Genomic DNA, 15,196 nt, shown 5'->3' with positions numbered 1-15,196 from the left:
ATTTTCACGAGGACGAAATACAATTTTTACTTATCGATTGTAGCAGCAGTGTGCAAATAGGTTGAAATGTTGATAGACTTGGTGTATCATAAGTCTGTCGATCAAGTGGCAGTTGATTTGATAACCGAACGGCACAAAGAGAGAATGGTAGCATTTCGCCAACATGCGCATTTAAATGGCCCATAAATTTGATCCGCGTTTTGGTGGTATATTTTTAGCTGTGGTTCCGATACGCAATTTAAGTCTAATGTAGCTTCGGAGACTTCTTCTATCAAAAGGAAAAATACGGGAGAATGGATTGTGATATAAGAAATGTCGATTTGTACGCTTGCTGACGTCAGCATGGTCACAAGAGCGCCACTATTTATACTGCTACTTAATGTTTATTGATCACTGGTGCATCAGATTTGCTTCGGTCTTCAGACAGTTTTCTCGTCTTTTTTACGATCCTCTTTGAAAACTTTTATTTCCAGCGGTTGATTTTCTCTCTGTTGAACATTTTACCGATTCTTCTTTGTTTTGGAGTTTATTGGTCCATTGGATAACCTGATTTATTTGAAGAAATCTTCATTTGATGTTTATTTGGTTAGTCACTTTATCCTTCCTTTCGGCTGCCAACTTTCTCTCTTAAAACTCTGCGGTTTCGCGCTCAGTTTACTTTTTGTTCCTCGTCAAGTAACTTAAGTAAATAAATTAAAAAGTAGATGGGTAAATAAATAAATAAATATATAAATGATTTATTAGATTAGCTTGAACTTCATTTACATGTTGTCGCTTGAATGCCGCAATTTTTTAGGCGTTGCTCCTTCCTTTCGGTCACCCACTGTTTTGGAATAGACTGGGAGCAGGTCTTTCAAATTATTCTATAACTCTCTGGCGTTGCTGCGTAATTTATTACACTTGTAGTGGAATGCATTGCTTGTAGAGGTCAGGGTGTTTATTATGATATTTGAGGGCTTGATCCAAGTGGGCTGCTTTTTAGTTGACCTCGTTTTGTGTTTTTCTATTTAACAGCACATCCAACAATTTTAGTTAATCGTCGTTCTATGCTTTCACCATAATTCTGGTGTTTAAGGAATGGTGCTTAGTGTTTCCTTCTTTAGGTGTCCCTTATTCATTTTTCTGATGACAGCCCTCAGTTCCCTCATTGTTCCTTTGGATGGATTGGGGTCTACTGGGGCAATCGGCAGGCCAACATTAACCCATATAATTATTTAGACTTCAGTGGCTTTATGTCCATAGTTTGGCGGTGAATTCCAAACGCTCGAAGGTCCTTGCCGCTGTTGCTTTCAAGCCCAATGGAAAACGAAATATTATGCACCAGGCTGCTGTCAACTGTGCGGTGTCCATAAACATACCTAGTACGTTGGTTTGGGTGGCCCTCGTTTGCTTCTTACTGTTCGTCGGAATTGCGTTCTATATTGAACAAACGTGGACGCTTATCCTAATCAAAGAAACGAAATGATGAGGAATTTCGTTGAAACTGCGGCGTTTTGCGCAGCGCTTATTTGTGTCAACCGACTTAGATAAGATGCCACCAATTTGTGGTGGCAGTTCAAGAGCATCCCCAAGTAACTTATTACGCAGAAATCGATTCGTCAAATTAGCAAATGAATCAGACCCAATTCATTGAAAATGTTTCGGACAGATTTTAGAATTATTTTTTTCATTTCATTTTTTCATGCCACTAATGCTTTTGCGGCTGCACCATCATCATTTGTTGCCTCCGAGTAGCACATTACCACTTTATTGTTTGAATTCAACTGACAAAGAGCACTCGAGGTTGCACCGTTTGCTTCACTCAAGATTAGCTCACTTGGTGCAGTAAAATACGCTAATCTGTCGTTTGTCTGGATGTCCCAACAAGATGCATATCCTAATTTTACAATGGTTACTTTGATTGGGTTCCTCCCGAATACCATCAGCAAAGGCAAAGTGCAGATGTTGATGTGCAGGCCGCCGGTATGCATGTTGGAAAGCCGACAGAACCGCAAAAGTTGCCGAACGACTGCCCAAAAGCCTCAATCAACTGCTAATCCAGTTTGACCATAAAACTATAGGTTACTCGAAGTAAAACTGCTCTTTTCCATCAGGTGGGGTAAGCTGCATTTAATAAGTACACCATTAGGTACCAGAAGGACGTTCATAAGCTGTCAGTGAACTAATATAATGTAAACAGTAAGATTTGTGCACTGTAGAATGCGATGTCTTTTGACAGGATTCCAAAATACATGACGAAAGATGAGGAAAAGACTGTAGTACGATAAGCACCCCAAAATCCTACTAAGACAAATTTAGTTTTATCTGAGTATGCAGAGTATAAATATCGGCCGTCAACATCCAGTGAAGCCGAGGGAAACCACATTTATATTTTCTCTTTTGCGCCATGATTATCGACAGCTTTTTGAAACTAAATACGTGGGAAAATTTTGTTCATATTTAACATAAAGTCTCAGTCAGAAGTTGATATTTTTTCCACCTATGATATACGCTTTGTTGTGACCTTAGCAACACAAGCTGAATTCCACTAGATAAGGTGTTCAATTGATTGCCTATTGGCACCCGCATTGGCCTTTTTTGCACGCACACAACTTTCAGAGGATCCAAACATATCTAGTCTCGTGTTGTCTAAAATCAGTTTATGCTGTTCCAGAATACAAGTAACCCACGACGTGTAGAAATGGACGGCGGTTGATCTTGGTGGTGTAGAACGTTTGAATCTATGAGTTTCTACTCACGATCTTATAATTGGCAATTGATGAAGCTTTCCGTAGGCGCATCTCGAAAACTTTCGGTCTTACAAACCGACCTCTGGACTCGCCTAGTTTCGTAAATTCCCACTATCCCACTGCGTGAACCAAGAGAACTGATAGGCAATTTGAATGTACACTTCTGGACATCAGTAAATGCTTTCGAAAACGCAACTTCGCATTGATGATAGGCATCCGTGCTGGCAAGTCGCAACTTTGCCAAGCAGGATCCTGTGGGAATTACCTATGTAACAGTTCGTACTCATGGTTATTTAGCACGGATACATTGTTCTTGTCTGAAAGCCAAATAAAATCCACGTGCACACTGCGACCGAACTTAGGATACTTTAACTGCCAAAGTATTGAGACAATCCAGGTGGATGCGGTTTTTACATTTTGCATTTCATCCTCCTGAAACGTAACAAAAATACATGAATATACGCACGATTGTTGTTTGTGCTGCTTAATTCGCTTGTTATGGCTGCTGTATAGTCATGATGCTTTTTCACTTGATTAAGAAATAAAAGACTTTTCGGGACGCGCAGAAAATCCAACTCTACCCACGTGGTTGTCGAAGATCAGTTGAAATGGATGTAGGAAGGCCATTCCCAGTACGATATCCACAGGGCAGTTGGGAGTGTTGTTTTGAAAACGAGTGCAACACATCGTAATTCCATCGATGGTTGTCTGTGGAAAATTTGTTTAACAAATTAAGCAACATCAAAAACAACAACAACAGAACTGGTCTTTTCTCAGAATATTTTACTGAGGGGCACATATGCAAACTCCTTTTCCAGTTTCTCATATACAGCGATAAAGCAGAAATGGTAGAAATATAAGCAGAAGATAAATAAACCATAACATAATGCATAATACGTATTGCTAAAAGCTATCTACTCAATTTCAGAAAAGATCCTTACTGGTACCCAAACTGCATATCAATTATTTTCCTTTGGATTTTGAGCGCTTTCCAGAAGACATACAATTAAACGAACTACACTAAACTGAATTCGCGAAAAATTCAAGTTATTGCAATGGTCGGATTTGGTATGTATCAGGCCATTTTAGACGAGTGAATTTATTCTCCAAATAACTGGGGTTGTCCAACTAAATAGAGGCGGCATGTCGCACCGTCTTTTACACCTGCACTGTGTTCCCAGTTTCTTGCGAGAAGGCTAGCCAGTTAGTACCTCTTGCAAACTTTTCGGTGTTTGCAATCATTAATTTATTCTGTTTTTGAATATTCCGTTTTTGAAAACTGTGGCTGCAGTTCAACTGGGTAAGTTGTCTGTTGTGTTACGTTGTTCACGTTTTCATGTTTTTTTTCCCAGAAAAGTAAAATTTAAATCTTATTTTGAAAAAAAATAGAGTGTACCTCGGAAGAAAGCGTTTAATTATATCCAACAAAGTGGGCGTGGTGGATCCCAGATCACTTTTATTATCCAAGCTTGATTCAAGTGAACACGCACTATCGCTTCTCATGCGAGTCTTACTCTTAACAAATCTGCCGATGGGTAAACCCATCCACGTGTAAATTAAATGGCATGCATTTTGTTTAGTGTCACTCCTCAAAGTATAATCGGCTGATCGCTTGTACGCAAGATATTATCTACCTTTTTTGTGTACCGTTTCGGCATAATTTGGAGCATTTTCCCTTGTATTTGGAAAAAGATCGGGGGAGGAAAACGCAGCATTCCACAGTCGAACACATAAACATGGTGCATTTTTCTCCAGATACCCAGGACTTCATTGATCACCATGTGAATATCTTCTGGCAGACTGACTGTGTTGGTACCAGTAGCAAAAAAATCATCATATGGTGTTCCCTGTAGAATCCCGTGTTAGAAATGAATATCCTATAAAATATGTACAAAAATTAGGGGATGATTTCAGTTTTCGGGCGACTGATATAGGTGAGCCGTAAAAGTCACTCGCTTACCAGTTAACATTCGTCTCCCAATAAGGTCCATCAACAACGTTTATTTAAGCTACAGGTGCAGTAATGAGTTGTTCGAGATTGTCGCCCACACGAATGTGCTGCCACTGAAAAGGTAACAGCAAAATGTGATTGTAAACACTTCAAACCTTTGGAGATACTGTTTTGACTGACATATAACTGGCGATAATTGTTAACAATTTTATCTATTATGAATGGTGTTAAATTAGGAAAACGTTCAACTGAATCCTGGAAGTAGAAGCCAAATTTCCGGCTCATCAATCCTTGTTGATGTAAAAAATGAAAAATGGGATTTTTATTTTCCGGAATTATTGACTGCCGCCCTGATCCGATAATTTCGTCGAAGGGATTACCATACAGGTTTTCATCACCTGCCATCACCAGAACGAACGCCACGTTACCGATAAGCATACCGACAAACTGGAGTAGTTAGGGAGTATTCGACGCAACAGACTTACATTCATGTGAACCGTTGCTTTCATTCCACCTACATTGCCACCCCGTAGAGCTGACAGAAGATATCTCTTCCGACCAGAAGCGAAGATGCCTGTGTCACATTCAGTAGTCCTTTGTCAACCCACAGACTTCTATCCACGCGATCCGAAGGTATCCATATTGACGGGGAACCAGTATCAAGCAAGCTGTGCAACACAGTTTGCTCAATCATGATTGCGCAAAAATATTGCACCTTGTAATTTGAACGATGCGAAACGTTGAGATACTTACCGAACCCCAGGGATATAATGGGATTCTGAACATCGTCCGTTCATTTCGTTCGAGTTTGTCCGTGTGCTCCGAAATTCTAAAGAACTTATTTGATGCACTGGCTACTAGTCACAGGTGTGTTGTAATTCGGGTCAGGAAACAACCTGCAAATGTGATGAAAACGAACCACGTAGTCAGTGTTCGCCAACTTGTGACTTTGTGATCTATCCCTGAGATTAATGTCGTAGAGGGGATAACGTTTTAGCGTGAGTTGTTCAACAATATTATCCAGTCGCCTTTAGGCTGATGAGCACAATAATTGGTTGCCATGGTGAAAACACAGTGACCAATCACTGACAACTTGACCAGATATTAGATTATCCAGGCACAATGAAATTTGTTGAGAATGCCCCTACACACACCCCGAAAAATATTAATTAAATAATTAATTATTCACTAATTGATCTGCTAGGTTTTATCAAACTGGTATAACCTGCAGCAACGCGGCATATTCCTGGAGCTCATTAGTGTGTTAATTCAAATTCGAATACATGTGTTTGCAGACTAACACGCGACGAATATATTTCTTTCCGGAAGGGTAGTCAGTCTTTGATAAAAAAGGCATTTTGGCTAAGATTCAATGCACAAATCCACATCCAATACATTTGCGACAGGGCTTCTAACGAGACAGAAGACACCAACACTAGGAACACACTTATGAGCTGTTGTGCAATGTCCCTTGCCAAATTGAAATCCAGATGGGTGAGTGCAAAATGAGTTGCGAATCAAGAATATCACAGTCTATTAAAATGTATGACGTTTTGTGGACTTTTCGCGCCGGTTAATGGTGTTTTTTATTACAAATTGCAGGCCTCAATTTGGGTCTTTTAATTGTCAGGTCATGCCAAAATTTAGGCAGCGCTAATCAACTGTGCTTAGTTTCGTGCGAACTGTATCAACGCAAACCACAAGGAATCACATTGTGGTCTCGCGCCGCAACTCACCACTAAGATTGCTTGTTGTAACTGACTAAACAACCACGCGCCGGGCAACAAGTTTTCCACTGTGAAGCAAATTTTAATATGCGAATTGCACTCAGTAATACAAGGGGTCTGAAACAGTGGAGGTGCGTGGTCAAATACAAAGGAACTTCGAAGAACTTTTTGGTTAATTGCATTTGGTTTGTTTTTCCACTGTGAAGCAAATTTTAATATGCGAATTGCACTCAGTAATACAAGGGGTCTGAAACAGTGGAGGTGCGTGGTCAAATACAAAGGAACTTCGAAGAACTTTTTGGTTAATTGCATTTGGTTTGTTTGTTCGCTTCATGTTTGGTTGGACACAGGGGAGCAAGCCACACTTCGGAGTCTTTCGCATTGAGCGGATGCTGGGCAGACAAAGAAGAATTGCAAAGGTTTTAAGGCGAAAGCGGCAGGGTTTCCCTCTTTGGACATAATCATCAAGACTGTTATGTTTGGGTAGGTGAATTCGCTTGTGTCACGGTTTTGACGGGCTTCTGATTAGGCAACCTTCAAAAGTCTCAATTTCCAGTCCATCAATTTAGTTCTTGTGCGTGCACAATCACAATTAGGTCGCTTTAAGGGTCGAGGCAAATTTAGAAAAAATCTAATACAAATACGTGACTTGTATCCGGTCGGTTTTTTGTTTCTAGACCATAGATTGAGGGTTACCTCAAAAGAGCGGAACCATCAGAGGTAACTCGATCTATACTTTGTCGGCAAAGGCATATTCTACACTACTAGAGAATGCTCAAGGCACCTTTATATCTACTGTTAAAATTTGCGTGAAACTGTTCTATGAAACTGCTTCCTTGTATTTTATCTCTTTGGCTCCGCCAGCGCTAACATGCTACAATTTCAACAAACCAAACCAGGAGGTTATTTCAGGCTTGTACTTTGCTATTCAAATTCGAAATGTTTTTTTTTGGGTTGTGCGACGTGGATCGTTTGGGCGATCGCTGATAAGCCGTTGACATGGCTTCATTTGACGGTGCAAACTGTGTCATTGTGATAAGAATTGCCCAATATTAACAAATACGCTTCAGATGTTGGTTAGAAAACATATCAGTTCAAAATACAGGCAAAAATGTGGCGAAAAACGTGAAAGTAGAGTGCGCGTTTGGAGGTGAAAAAACTAACATCTATTGAGCAGAAATCACTAGAAAATCACTTGCATCATATTCGTTTGGCAGTATCAAGCAAAATCAAAAATTTTACTAAAGCTTAACCAAAATCCCTTGGCATAATGCATACTGGACACCTAGTTAACAAACAAGTTCTTTTCATCTCGTGAGTGCGTGTGCGACATGACAGGATGCAATCCTGATTTAAGTATGTGCGGCCGCTTGAATGGGCTTTTGGTTTCAATTCTGAGGAAACGGATATTTAAAATACTCCAAGCTATGAGAAATCAATAAACGCATGTCTCCTAACGCTAAATTGTGGCCATTGTAAATAGGATCACTTTTTCTAGTGGAATTGATGTTATCTGAACAAATTTATCGGAATTCATACACCTGTGCGCCATTTGCTTCGGCATTTCTCGCCGTGGTTTTAGCGCACATATGCGTTGGTATGTTTAATGCTTGTTTTATCTATGCTGATGATGATACCGCTTGCCGAAATAAATTTCATTTTCTAGGTGTCAAATAAGGTAACCATCTGTGACTCACAATTATAGTAGAAATAAACTGTTAACTTGGCCGGCGGACACATCGGGCCAAAACGTCTCCCGGAATAAACTGGCAAATAATCAGGAACGGTATTATTTAATTTTCTTGATCGCAGATTAAATTTGTAGCATTGTGGGTGGTACCGGTTGGCGCATGTGATAATATCAACGCATTTGGCGCCACCACTCGTTAGTTATACGTCGTTTGATTCCGCTTGCGGAATTTGGCAAACACAGAAGCAACTCGGATTCTGTTTTTCGATATACAAGCCCTTCTACTGAACGCTGATGTAAACTTCATAGAACTATGCCCGAAAATGTTTGACTTAACGAGATCTGGCTAATAGTCGTAAAAGTAAACGGAGCATTCGACACAGCATCTTTCTACGAACTGGAACCAACGCACAGAGATCTGCTGTCATATGAACTGGTTCAAATCAATGGCGATGAATTAGAATTAAACACATCCAGCATTGCCAGTTAAAACAGTATGTTTTGACTCTCGGGGTGTATTGTGTGTTGGCCTCAATCAGCTCGTATAGCTCTGGTATTCGGCGTGAACACTTGTGGTGTCACCCGTTGTGACCTGCAAGTATGCTATGCTTGAGACTGCAGAATGGCAGACATGCGTTAACATGTAATGTTTTTCAAAAACTTGTTCGGATTAGCAAGTGCAAACCAGCATAACGCAACAGCTTCTTTACACCCGTGCCTGGTGAATCTGTTATCAGATGCCCTACTTGGCCAAACGTGCTGTCTGTGTTCACGCTGATGCCATAGATAAAGGCTCTTAAATCGGAAATTTATTTAGCTTGGTCATCCGGCCAATTGGCGACTTTGATCCGACATGGTCATTGTCGTGTGAGAGGTTGTCATGATTATTTCATACTTCATATTCACAAGTGCGAAATTACCTCCAATTCACGAGATTTAGTCTGGGGTAACACGGGGGAAGATGATTCGGCCTCTAAACATCCGCGGTAGGTGCCATAATCTCTACATTGTCTCTCGTGGCTTTGCCGAGCTATCAGATACAACTATGGAAAAATTCCGGTGAAGAACGACCGGTGTAATAGTTCAAAAGCAGCGATGTATGTCTGGCGCAAATACTAGCTGGAAAGATAATTTTGCGCATCCCGTTTCCCAGTCATTACCAGTAGAGTGGAACGCTCAAATTAAAATTCCATATTCATAGCGCTATCACCAAATTTGTTTTGTTGTGATTAGTTCCCAACTCACATGACAAAGACATGTTTGTTTTAATTTTGAGAGTAGACCTGTACTGACTAAATAGTGTGTGAAAGGAAACATTTCGATTTTGTGACCGTAATTGTCGTCAAATTGTCCGGTTTTGCTTATCGGCACAGCCCTCTAGGGAGTTTTGTTCAACCAGGTCGAACTTAGGTTGCGCAGTGTCGCTTTACCTATCATAAGCGTTGATGACAGTTGCTGAAGTTGGATAACGCTAGAGATAAACATTTGGATATGTTTTAACGGAAAAATTGTTGTCAGCGTAATGACAAAATGAGAAATGGCAATAAACTATGTGGGCATTCAGATGGTGTGCAACCATGGGGGAATTTCTTTTGCCTTCAGTAAATAAAAGAGAAGCACAGCGAATTAATTCTGAAAAGCTCAATGTTCGTCGATATTATTATCAATGCTAGCTTGGCTTCCCTTCTAGACTGCATTGAAACAAGGACAGTTGCGATCTAGTGTCGTGGTTGACTCAACGTCCTCCACCATATACTTCCATCGCACAGCAGGAAAAAATAGATGAGCAATCTAGGTAGCACAAAACAGAGTTTTTTTTCCAGAAGATTTCAAGCTTGTCAGTGCGCTAAAATCATAAGCGACATGTTCAAGGCGAATATGGTAACTTAAAACAACTGACCGTCTTCGATATTATGGTAAGGAAGTTTGAGCTGATACGCAACATTCACCGCAGGAGCTTTTATCGGTCACCAAAACCAATTCAACAGTCCTCTCTTCAGGTATGTCTTCCGTGTAATTTTTCACGGTCCCCTTGAATGTGCATTCCACGAAATCGTCCATACTGATTCAAACAAATCCACATCTCCAACAAACTAATGATATCCAGAAGCACTAGTCTATCCACAGTGGAACAGGCGTAACTGACAGATTTTGATTGATGGCACGTACGAGCCTTCTCAAGCACTGAAGGTCACAACAAAATACATGACGGCGAACTTCCCTCCAGCTCATTAGTCTACCTGATGCATCCTACCTTGCTTTCACTTGTGGCAAATTTTGTTCCAGAAGGGAGCGTTGCCATTAACCCACGCGTTGATGAGGCAAGTTGTGGGGGGGGGGTAGTAGCCGTTTTGTGGTAAGCATGTGTCACATATTCGCATGGTCGGCGATTTGAATGCGTTTGCAACCCAATTCTACGAAGTGTATTTTCGCACGAGAACACTTTAGGAAACCCATAAAATTGACGACCGTTTGGGTTGAATTGAGCGGGCCAACTGAAATATCTCAGGTGTACTTGGAGCCGTGCTGATCTCTGTCAATTATCGAAAATTACAATTCCGTCATTCCTATGACCATATAGATCATGCTGGAGACCCGACTCGGAAAAAATGCGCGATTATGCAGGAAGTATAGCTATTGTCGTACGCAGGATCACATCAGATGTTTGGGAAAGGACAGTAAAAGGGCGAGTAACAATGACTCAAAATTTGTTCCTCTGGTCTTTCATTCGTAACTGGTCTAATCGTCTTCATTTTTTGCTTGGGAATTGCCCGACAACTTATTTGATCGAGTATTTCTGACACGTTTCATGTCACTGTCCACTTAACCGTTGAATGTGTCAATTTGGCGATTTGAATGCGTTTGCAACCCAATTCTACGAAGTGTATTTTCGCACGAGAACACTTTAGGAAACCCATAAAATTGACGACCGTTTGGGTTGAATTGAGCGGGCCAACTGAAATATCTCAGGTGTACTTGGAGCCGTGCTGATCTCTGTCAATTATCGAAAATTACAATTCCGTCATTCCTATGACCATATAGATCATGCTGGAGACCCGACTCGGAAAAAATGCGCGATTATGCAGGAAGTATAGCTATTGTCGTACGCAGGATCACATCAGATGTTTGGGAAAGGACAGTAAAAGGGCGAGTAACAATGACTCAAAATTTGTTCCTCTGGTCTTTCATTCGTAACTGGTCTAATCGTCTTGATATTTTGCTTGGGAAGTGCCCGACAACTTATATGATCGAGTATTTCTGACATGTTTCATATCACCGTCCACTTAACCGTTGAACGTGTCAATTTCAGTAGTCCCTTGTACCATTCCGATTTTTTTACGCAATGATCTACACACATCTACTACGCCGCATAATTGGTAGATAAGGTTGTCTCTCAATTTTTAGAAAACTTTATTTAATCTTGTTTTTTGATCATTTTACCGATCCTGCTTTGGTGGAGGGATTAAACGATTTTTATTTGTTCAATTTCAGGTTATTCAAACATCGGATGGATTTGGTCGAACGCAAAGTGTCTGAAGAGGAGTTTCACATTCGAACACTTTAGCTGCATGTCTGGTGACAAGTTGTGGTTATTTGCCTCCTGAGTGGCATTCTCTTTCCATTTCGTCAGACACGAAGCTTTCAAACCTCTGCTGTCTGCTCGTTCACAGTGCTGACCTTCATTTGATTCTATTCAACCTTTAAGCATTGCCGTTGAATGTGTCAATTTCAGTAGTCCCTTGTACCATTCCGATTTTTTACGCAATGATCTACACACATCTACTACGCCGTATAATTGGTAGACAAAGTTGTCTCTCAATTTTTTAAAAATTTATTTAATCTTGTTTTTTGATCATTTTACCGTTTCTGTTTTGATGGAGGGATTAAACGATTTTTATTTGTTCAATTTCAGGTTATTCAAACATCGGATGGATTTGGTCGAACGCAAAGTGTCTGAAGAGGAGTTTCACATTCGAACACTTTAGCTGCATGTCTGGTGACAAGTTGTGGTTATTCGCCACCTGAGTGGCATTCTCTTTCCATTTCGTCAGACACGAAGCTTTCAAACGTCTGCTGTCTGCTCGTTCACAATGCTGACCATTTGTTTCTATTCAACCTTTAAGCATTAAAGGCGCTTTCCCCACCTGTTGGTTGCCTAGCTTTTCAAGATAATGTTTGAAACCCACAACGATTTCAAAGACATTTGCGACATTCTCTCGAATCTTTGCCTTTTCACTCTTTGGTTTGTTTTGTCAAGTGACATTTCCATGAATTTCCGCATAACATCTGCTGGATAATCTTTCGTTTACAACGGTTTATACAGATGCCCATGAGTTTTAACTGTGTACTCAGGGATGTTGCAATATCGTACAAGCCGCTTGAGGAGGATCCTAATGCTGATGCGCTAAGGACACCTCGGATGGGTTCTAGGGTGGTTCAGAATTCGGCGCGTGTATATTTCTTTTACTGAATATTTCGTTTTCCATTTGGCTATTTGGTATCGTGGCTTTAATTAGGCCAAGGGAATTGAATCACCTGTTCTACGGTGTTGATGATGGTAGATATTATACACGTAATGGAACAACCATATTTGATTTACTTTCACCATGAAGCCCGAAATTGGCCGCCTTATCGATTCGCCTCTATTTTTTCGTAGTATTTTCGGGTGAATAAAAATAAATTGTGGTCAGACTGGGTTTGTGCAATTTGCATAGCTATCCGCACGTAGTCCCAGTTCTGTCTGAGCTGCTCAGGCTTTTGCGACTTTCGCCGCGCACATTAAACGACATCAGCATTTTTTTCAAAATTAATTCTTATTTTTTGTCAAAGACTTGCTTTTGGAATGTCGACTGAGAATTAAGAATTTATTTTTACATCGGGTTATTCAAGAAGATTCTATTTCGACGCTTCAGCAGTTGACACGATTGACTATCACACATTGGTCTATTTGGGCACATCCAACAGTATTTTAAAATAGGGTTTGACGCAGTCGCGTGGTCTAATTTTCACACCACTTTTATCAATGTTGTTCGCAGATCACAATGATTTTTTTGATTGCGTAATTTATTTGCTAGCTTACTTTCTGGATTTTCTTCTTTGTGCAATATGTGTTGTCATGTCCACAGGAGAGCGTTAAATTCTTCATAAGATGTTGTTCCCCCATGAATTGTATCAGCCATCTATTCTGTACTATAATCCGATAGCTAAACTCGTCAAGCGAATTGATTCTCGCCTGATCATCTGTCAATATCTCTCGGTTATTGCAACCCTACCAATTATCTTTTCCTCCGTCGCCTGCAGGAGAATTTGCTAAAAGAATTTGTTATACATGAGACGTAAAACGAACTATTCTTCTGGATATTCCGAATTAGACTCTAAATACCTGGTGGGGGTTGGGGACAGTTTGCCCTGATCCAATTTTTGCGCGGAAAATCGGTTGCTATATGTAATCTATTTATGCACGAATGAACGCAATGAGGCATGATATTTGGAGAAACTCGACCGCTCCCCTTCAATAATTATGCATACACTTATTGGGTTTCAATGCACTTATCGCGTCCGCGCGAACCGATTTATAGGAAAATTTTCACTGCAAAACCACTATTCTTCCTTTTATGGCTGCGATGAAAAAATACTGGCCATGAAATTGTATGCAACCATTCTCAATTAGAAGTACGTCTATTGTTTTGTATTGCTCGTGAGCATAAGTTTCAGTAATGAAAGAACCTGTATTAGTATCGGCATCATACGGTAAATGTGAAGTACGCAGACAATACTGTAGCCTCGCCACTAACTAAAACCCAGTAACTATGAATTAAGAATTATTTTTGTTTAATTTTCCTGCACACCAACAGTTTTGTACAACAATGGCTTTTCTCGTTGCCTAAGAATTACCTTCTACACCACGGCAGCTTATTGGTTTGAATACCAGTGAGGCATTTCCCCTGTTACGCTGTGCCTGGGAACAGTGCACTTCATGCAGTATGAGCGAGTAATCTTCCCCGGATGAGTGCATATTCCTAGCGCAGAAATGTAGTCGCGCTCATACCCTGCTACAGATGCATATTTGTGCACAACTCACATACAGTGTATGAACGTAAAGACAACCCCATATGTTATCTTAAAAATACGCAAAGTTTAAAATACTGGGGTTCAAAAATCTTCAACAGTGGCAACATATTCTCCACCAGGCACCATTTGGTGTTATCTTAATTTGCGTTATTGTGTGTGCTACCATGCAAGTTTCAAACCGATTTACGTGTGATATGCAGATTTCTGTCGCGAAAAACCTACTGAAAGCCGGCAAGATTATATTATAACCTAGCGATTATATGTGACATCTATTTGGTTGCTACTAGTTACCCGAGAAGTCAAAACACATTGCTTCAGGATCGTTCAGTATATGTTGACTCCAAAATTGACTTTTGCAGTATATGCGGGATATCATTAACTTGCGGAATTTTGTTACCACCGTGGAGACATTACTGTCATTTACCCGAGAACTGGTGCTCTTCAGAGCTTTATTTGTATTGTTTGTCGGCCTTATTCCAACTTCATGGGGCTTGTTCAGTTTGCTGATAATTCTGACGGATAATCTCATTCACATTGAAAAAGTTTATGCAACACTATGAAAACTGGTTGAATATAGTCTCAAAACATTCGCACCTATTCCGAATGCAGAAGCCCCCTAACGTAATAGGTTAGACATTCATGCAGTTTACTTGATGCCACTAGAAATGCTTTTGATTTCTGAACAGCTATCCATACTGAGAAGAACCACTTGGGTCACGTTTCAAACGCTGAAACTTCCCACACTTCTGGCACATATCCAACTGTAGATCCGTTGGCACGTCTTTTGTCTCTATGCAAGGCGTCAATGACGGCTTTGTCTGAGCCACTTTAAAAGAGACAATCTGAGGCTGCATTATAAGCGTTTACATCTACCGTTGCTCCAAACTCGTGAAAAGTGACCAAAACTCACAGAACTTATGACGCTTGAAACAATCTATGAATATTAGGACTGTCTCTCGAAACACACCGAGAACACACGAGATTGCGCAACATTATATTGTTGTGTTGTTTACATGAATGGTTATTC

General features: G+C 40.4%; 1 protein-coding gene across 1 annotated transcript in view; it reads right to left on the bottom strand.

Annotated features, from left to right (window-relative positions):
* Window positions 1-15,023, bottom strand: part of T265_14850 (hypothetical protein) — a gene marked incomplete at both ends in the record, with an annotated part of 16,939 nt that extends 1,916 nt beyond the window's left edge. The window contains 6 exons of the mRNA XM_009175527.1: window positions 3,315-3,437; window positions 4,364-4,576; window positions 4,743-4,793; window positions 4,930-5,127; window positions 5,434-5,534; window positions 14,879-15,023. Of these exons, the coding sequence (XP_009173791.1) occupies window positions 3,315-3,437; window positions 4,364-4,576; window positions 4,743-4,793; window positions 4,930-5,127; window positions 5,434-5,534; window positions 14,879-15,023 (831 nt within the window). The remainder of the gene's footprint in view (window positions 1-3,314; window positions 3,438-4,363; window positions 4,577-4,742; window positions 4,794-4,929; window positions 5,128-5,433; window positions 5,535-14,878) is intronic.
* Window positions 15,024-15,196: the final 173 nt, after the last annotated feature.

This window comes from Opisthorchis viverrini, assembly GCF_000715545.1.
Source record: "Opisthorchis viverrini unplaced genomic scaffold opera_v5_281, whole genome shotgun sequence".
Lineage (NCBI taxonomy): Eukaryota > Metazoa > Platyhelminthes > Trematoda > Opisthorchiida > Opisthorchiidae > Opisthorchis > Opisthorchis viverrini.
Note: the sequence above shows the minus strand (reverse complement) of the source record. Positions and strands in the feature narration are given on the sequence as shown.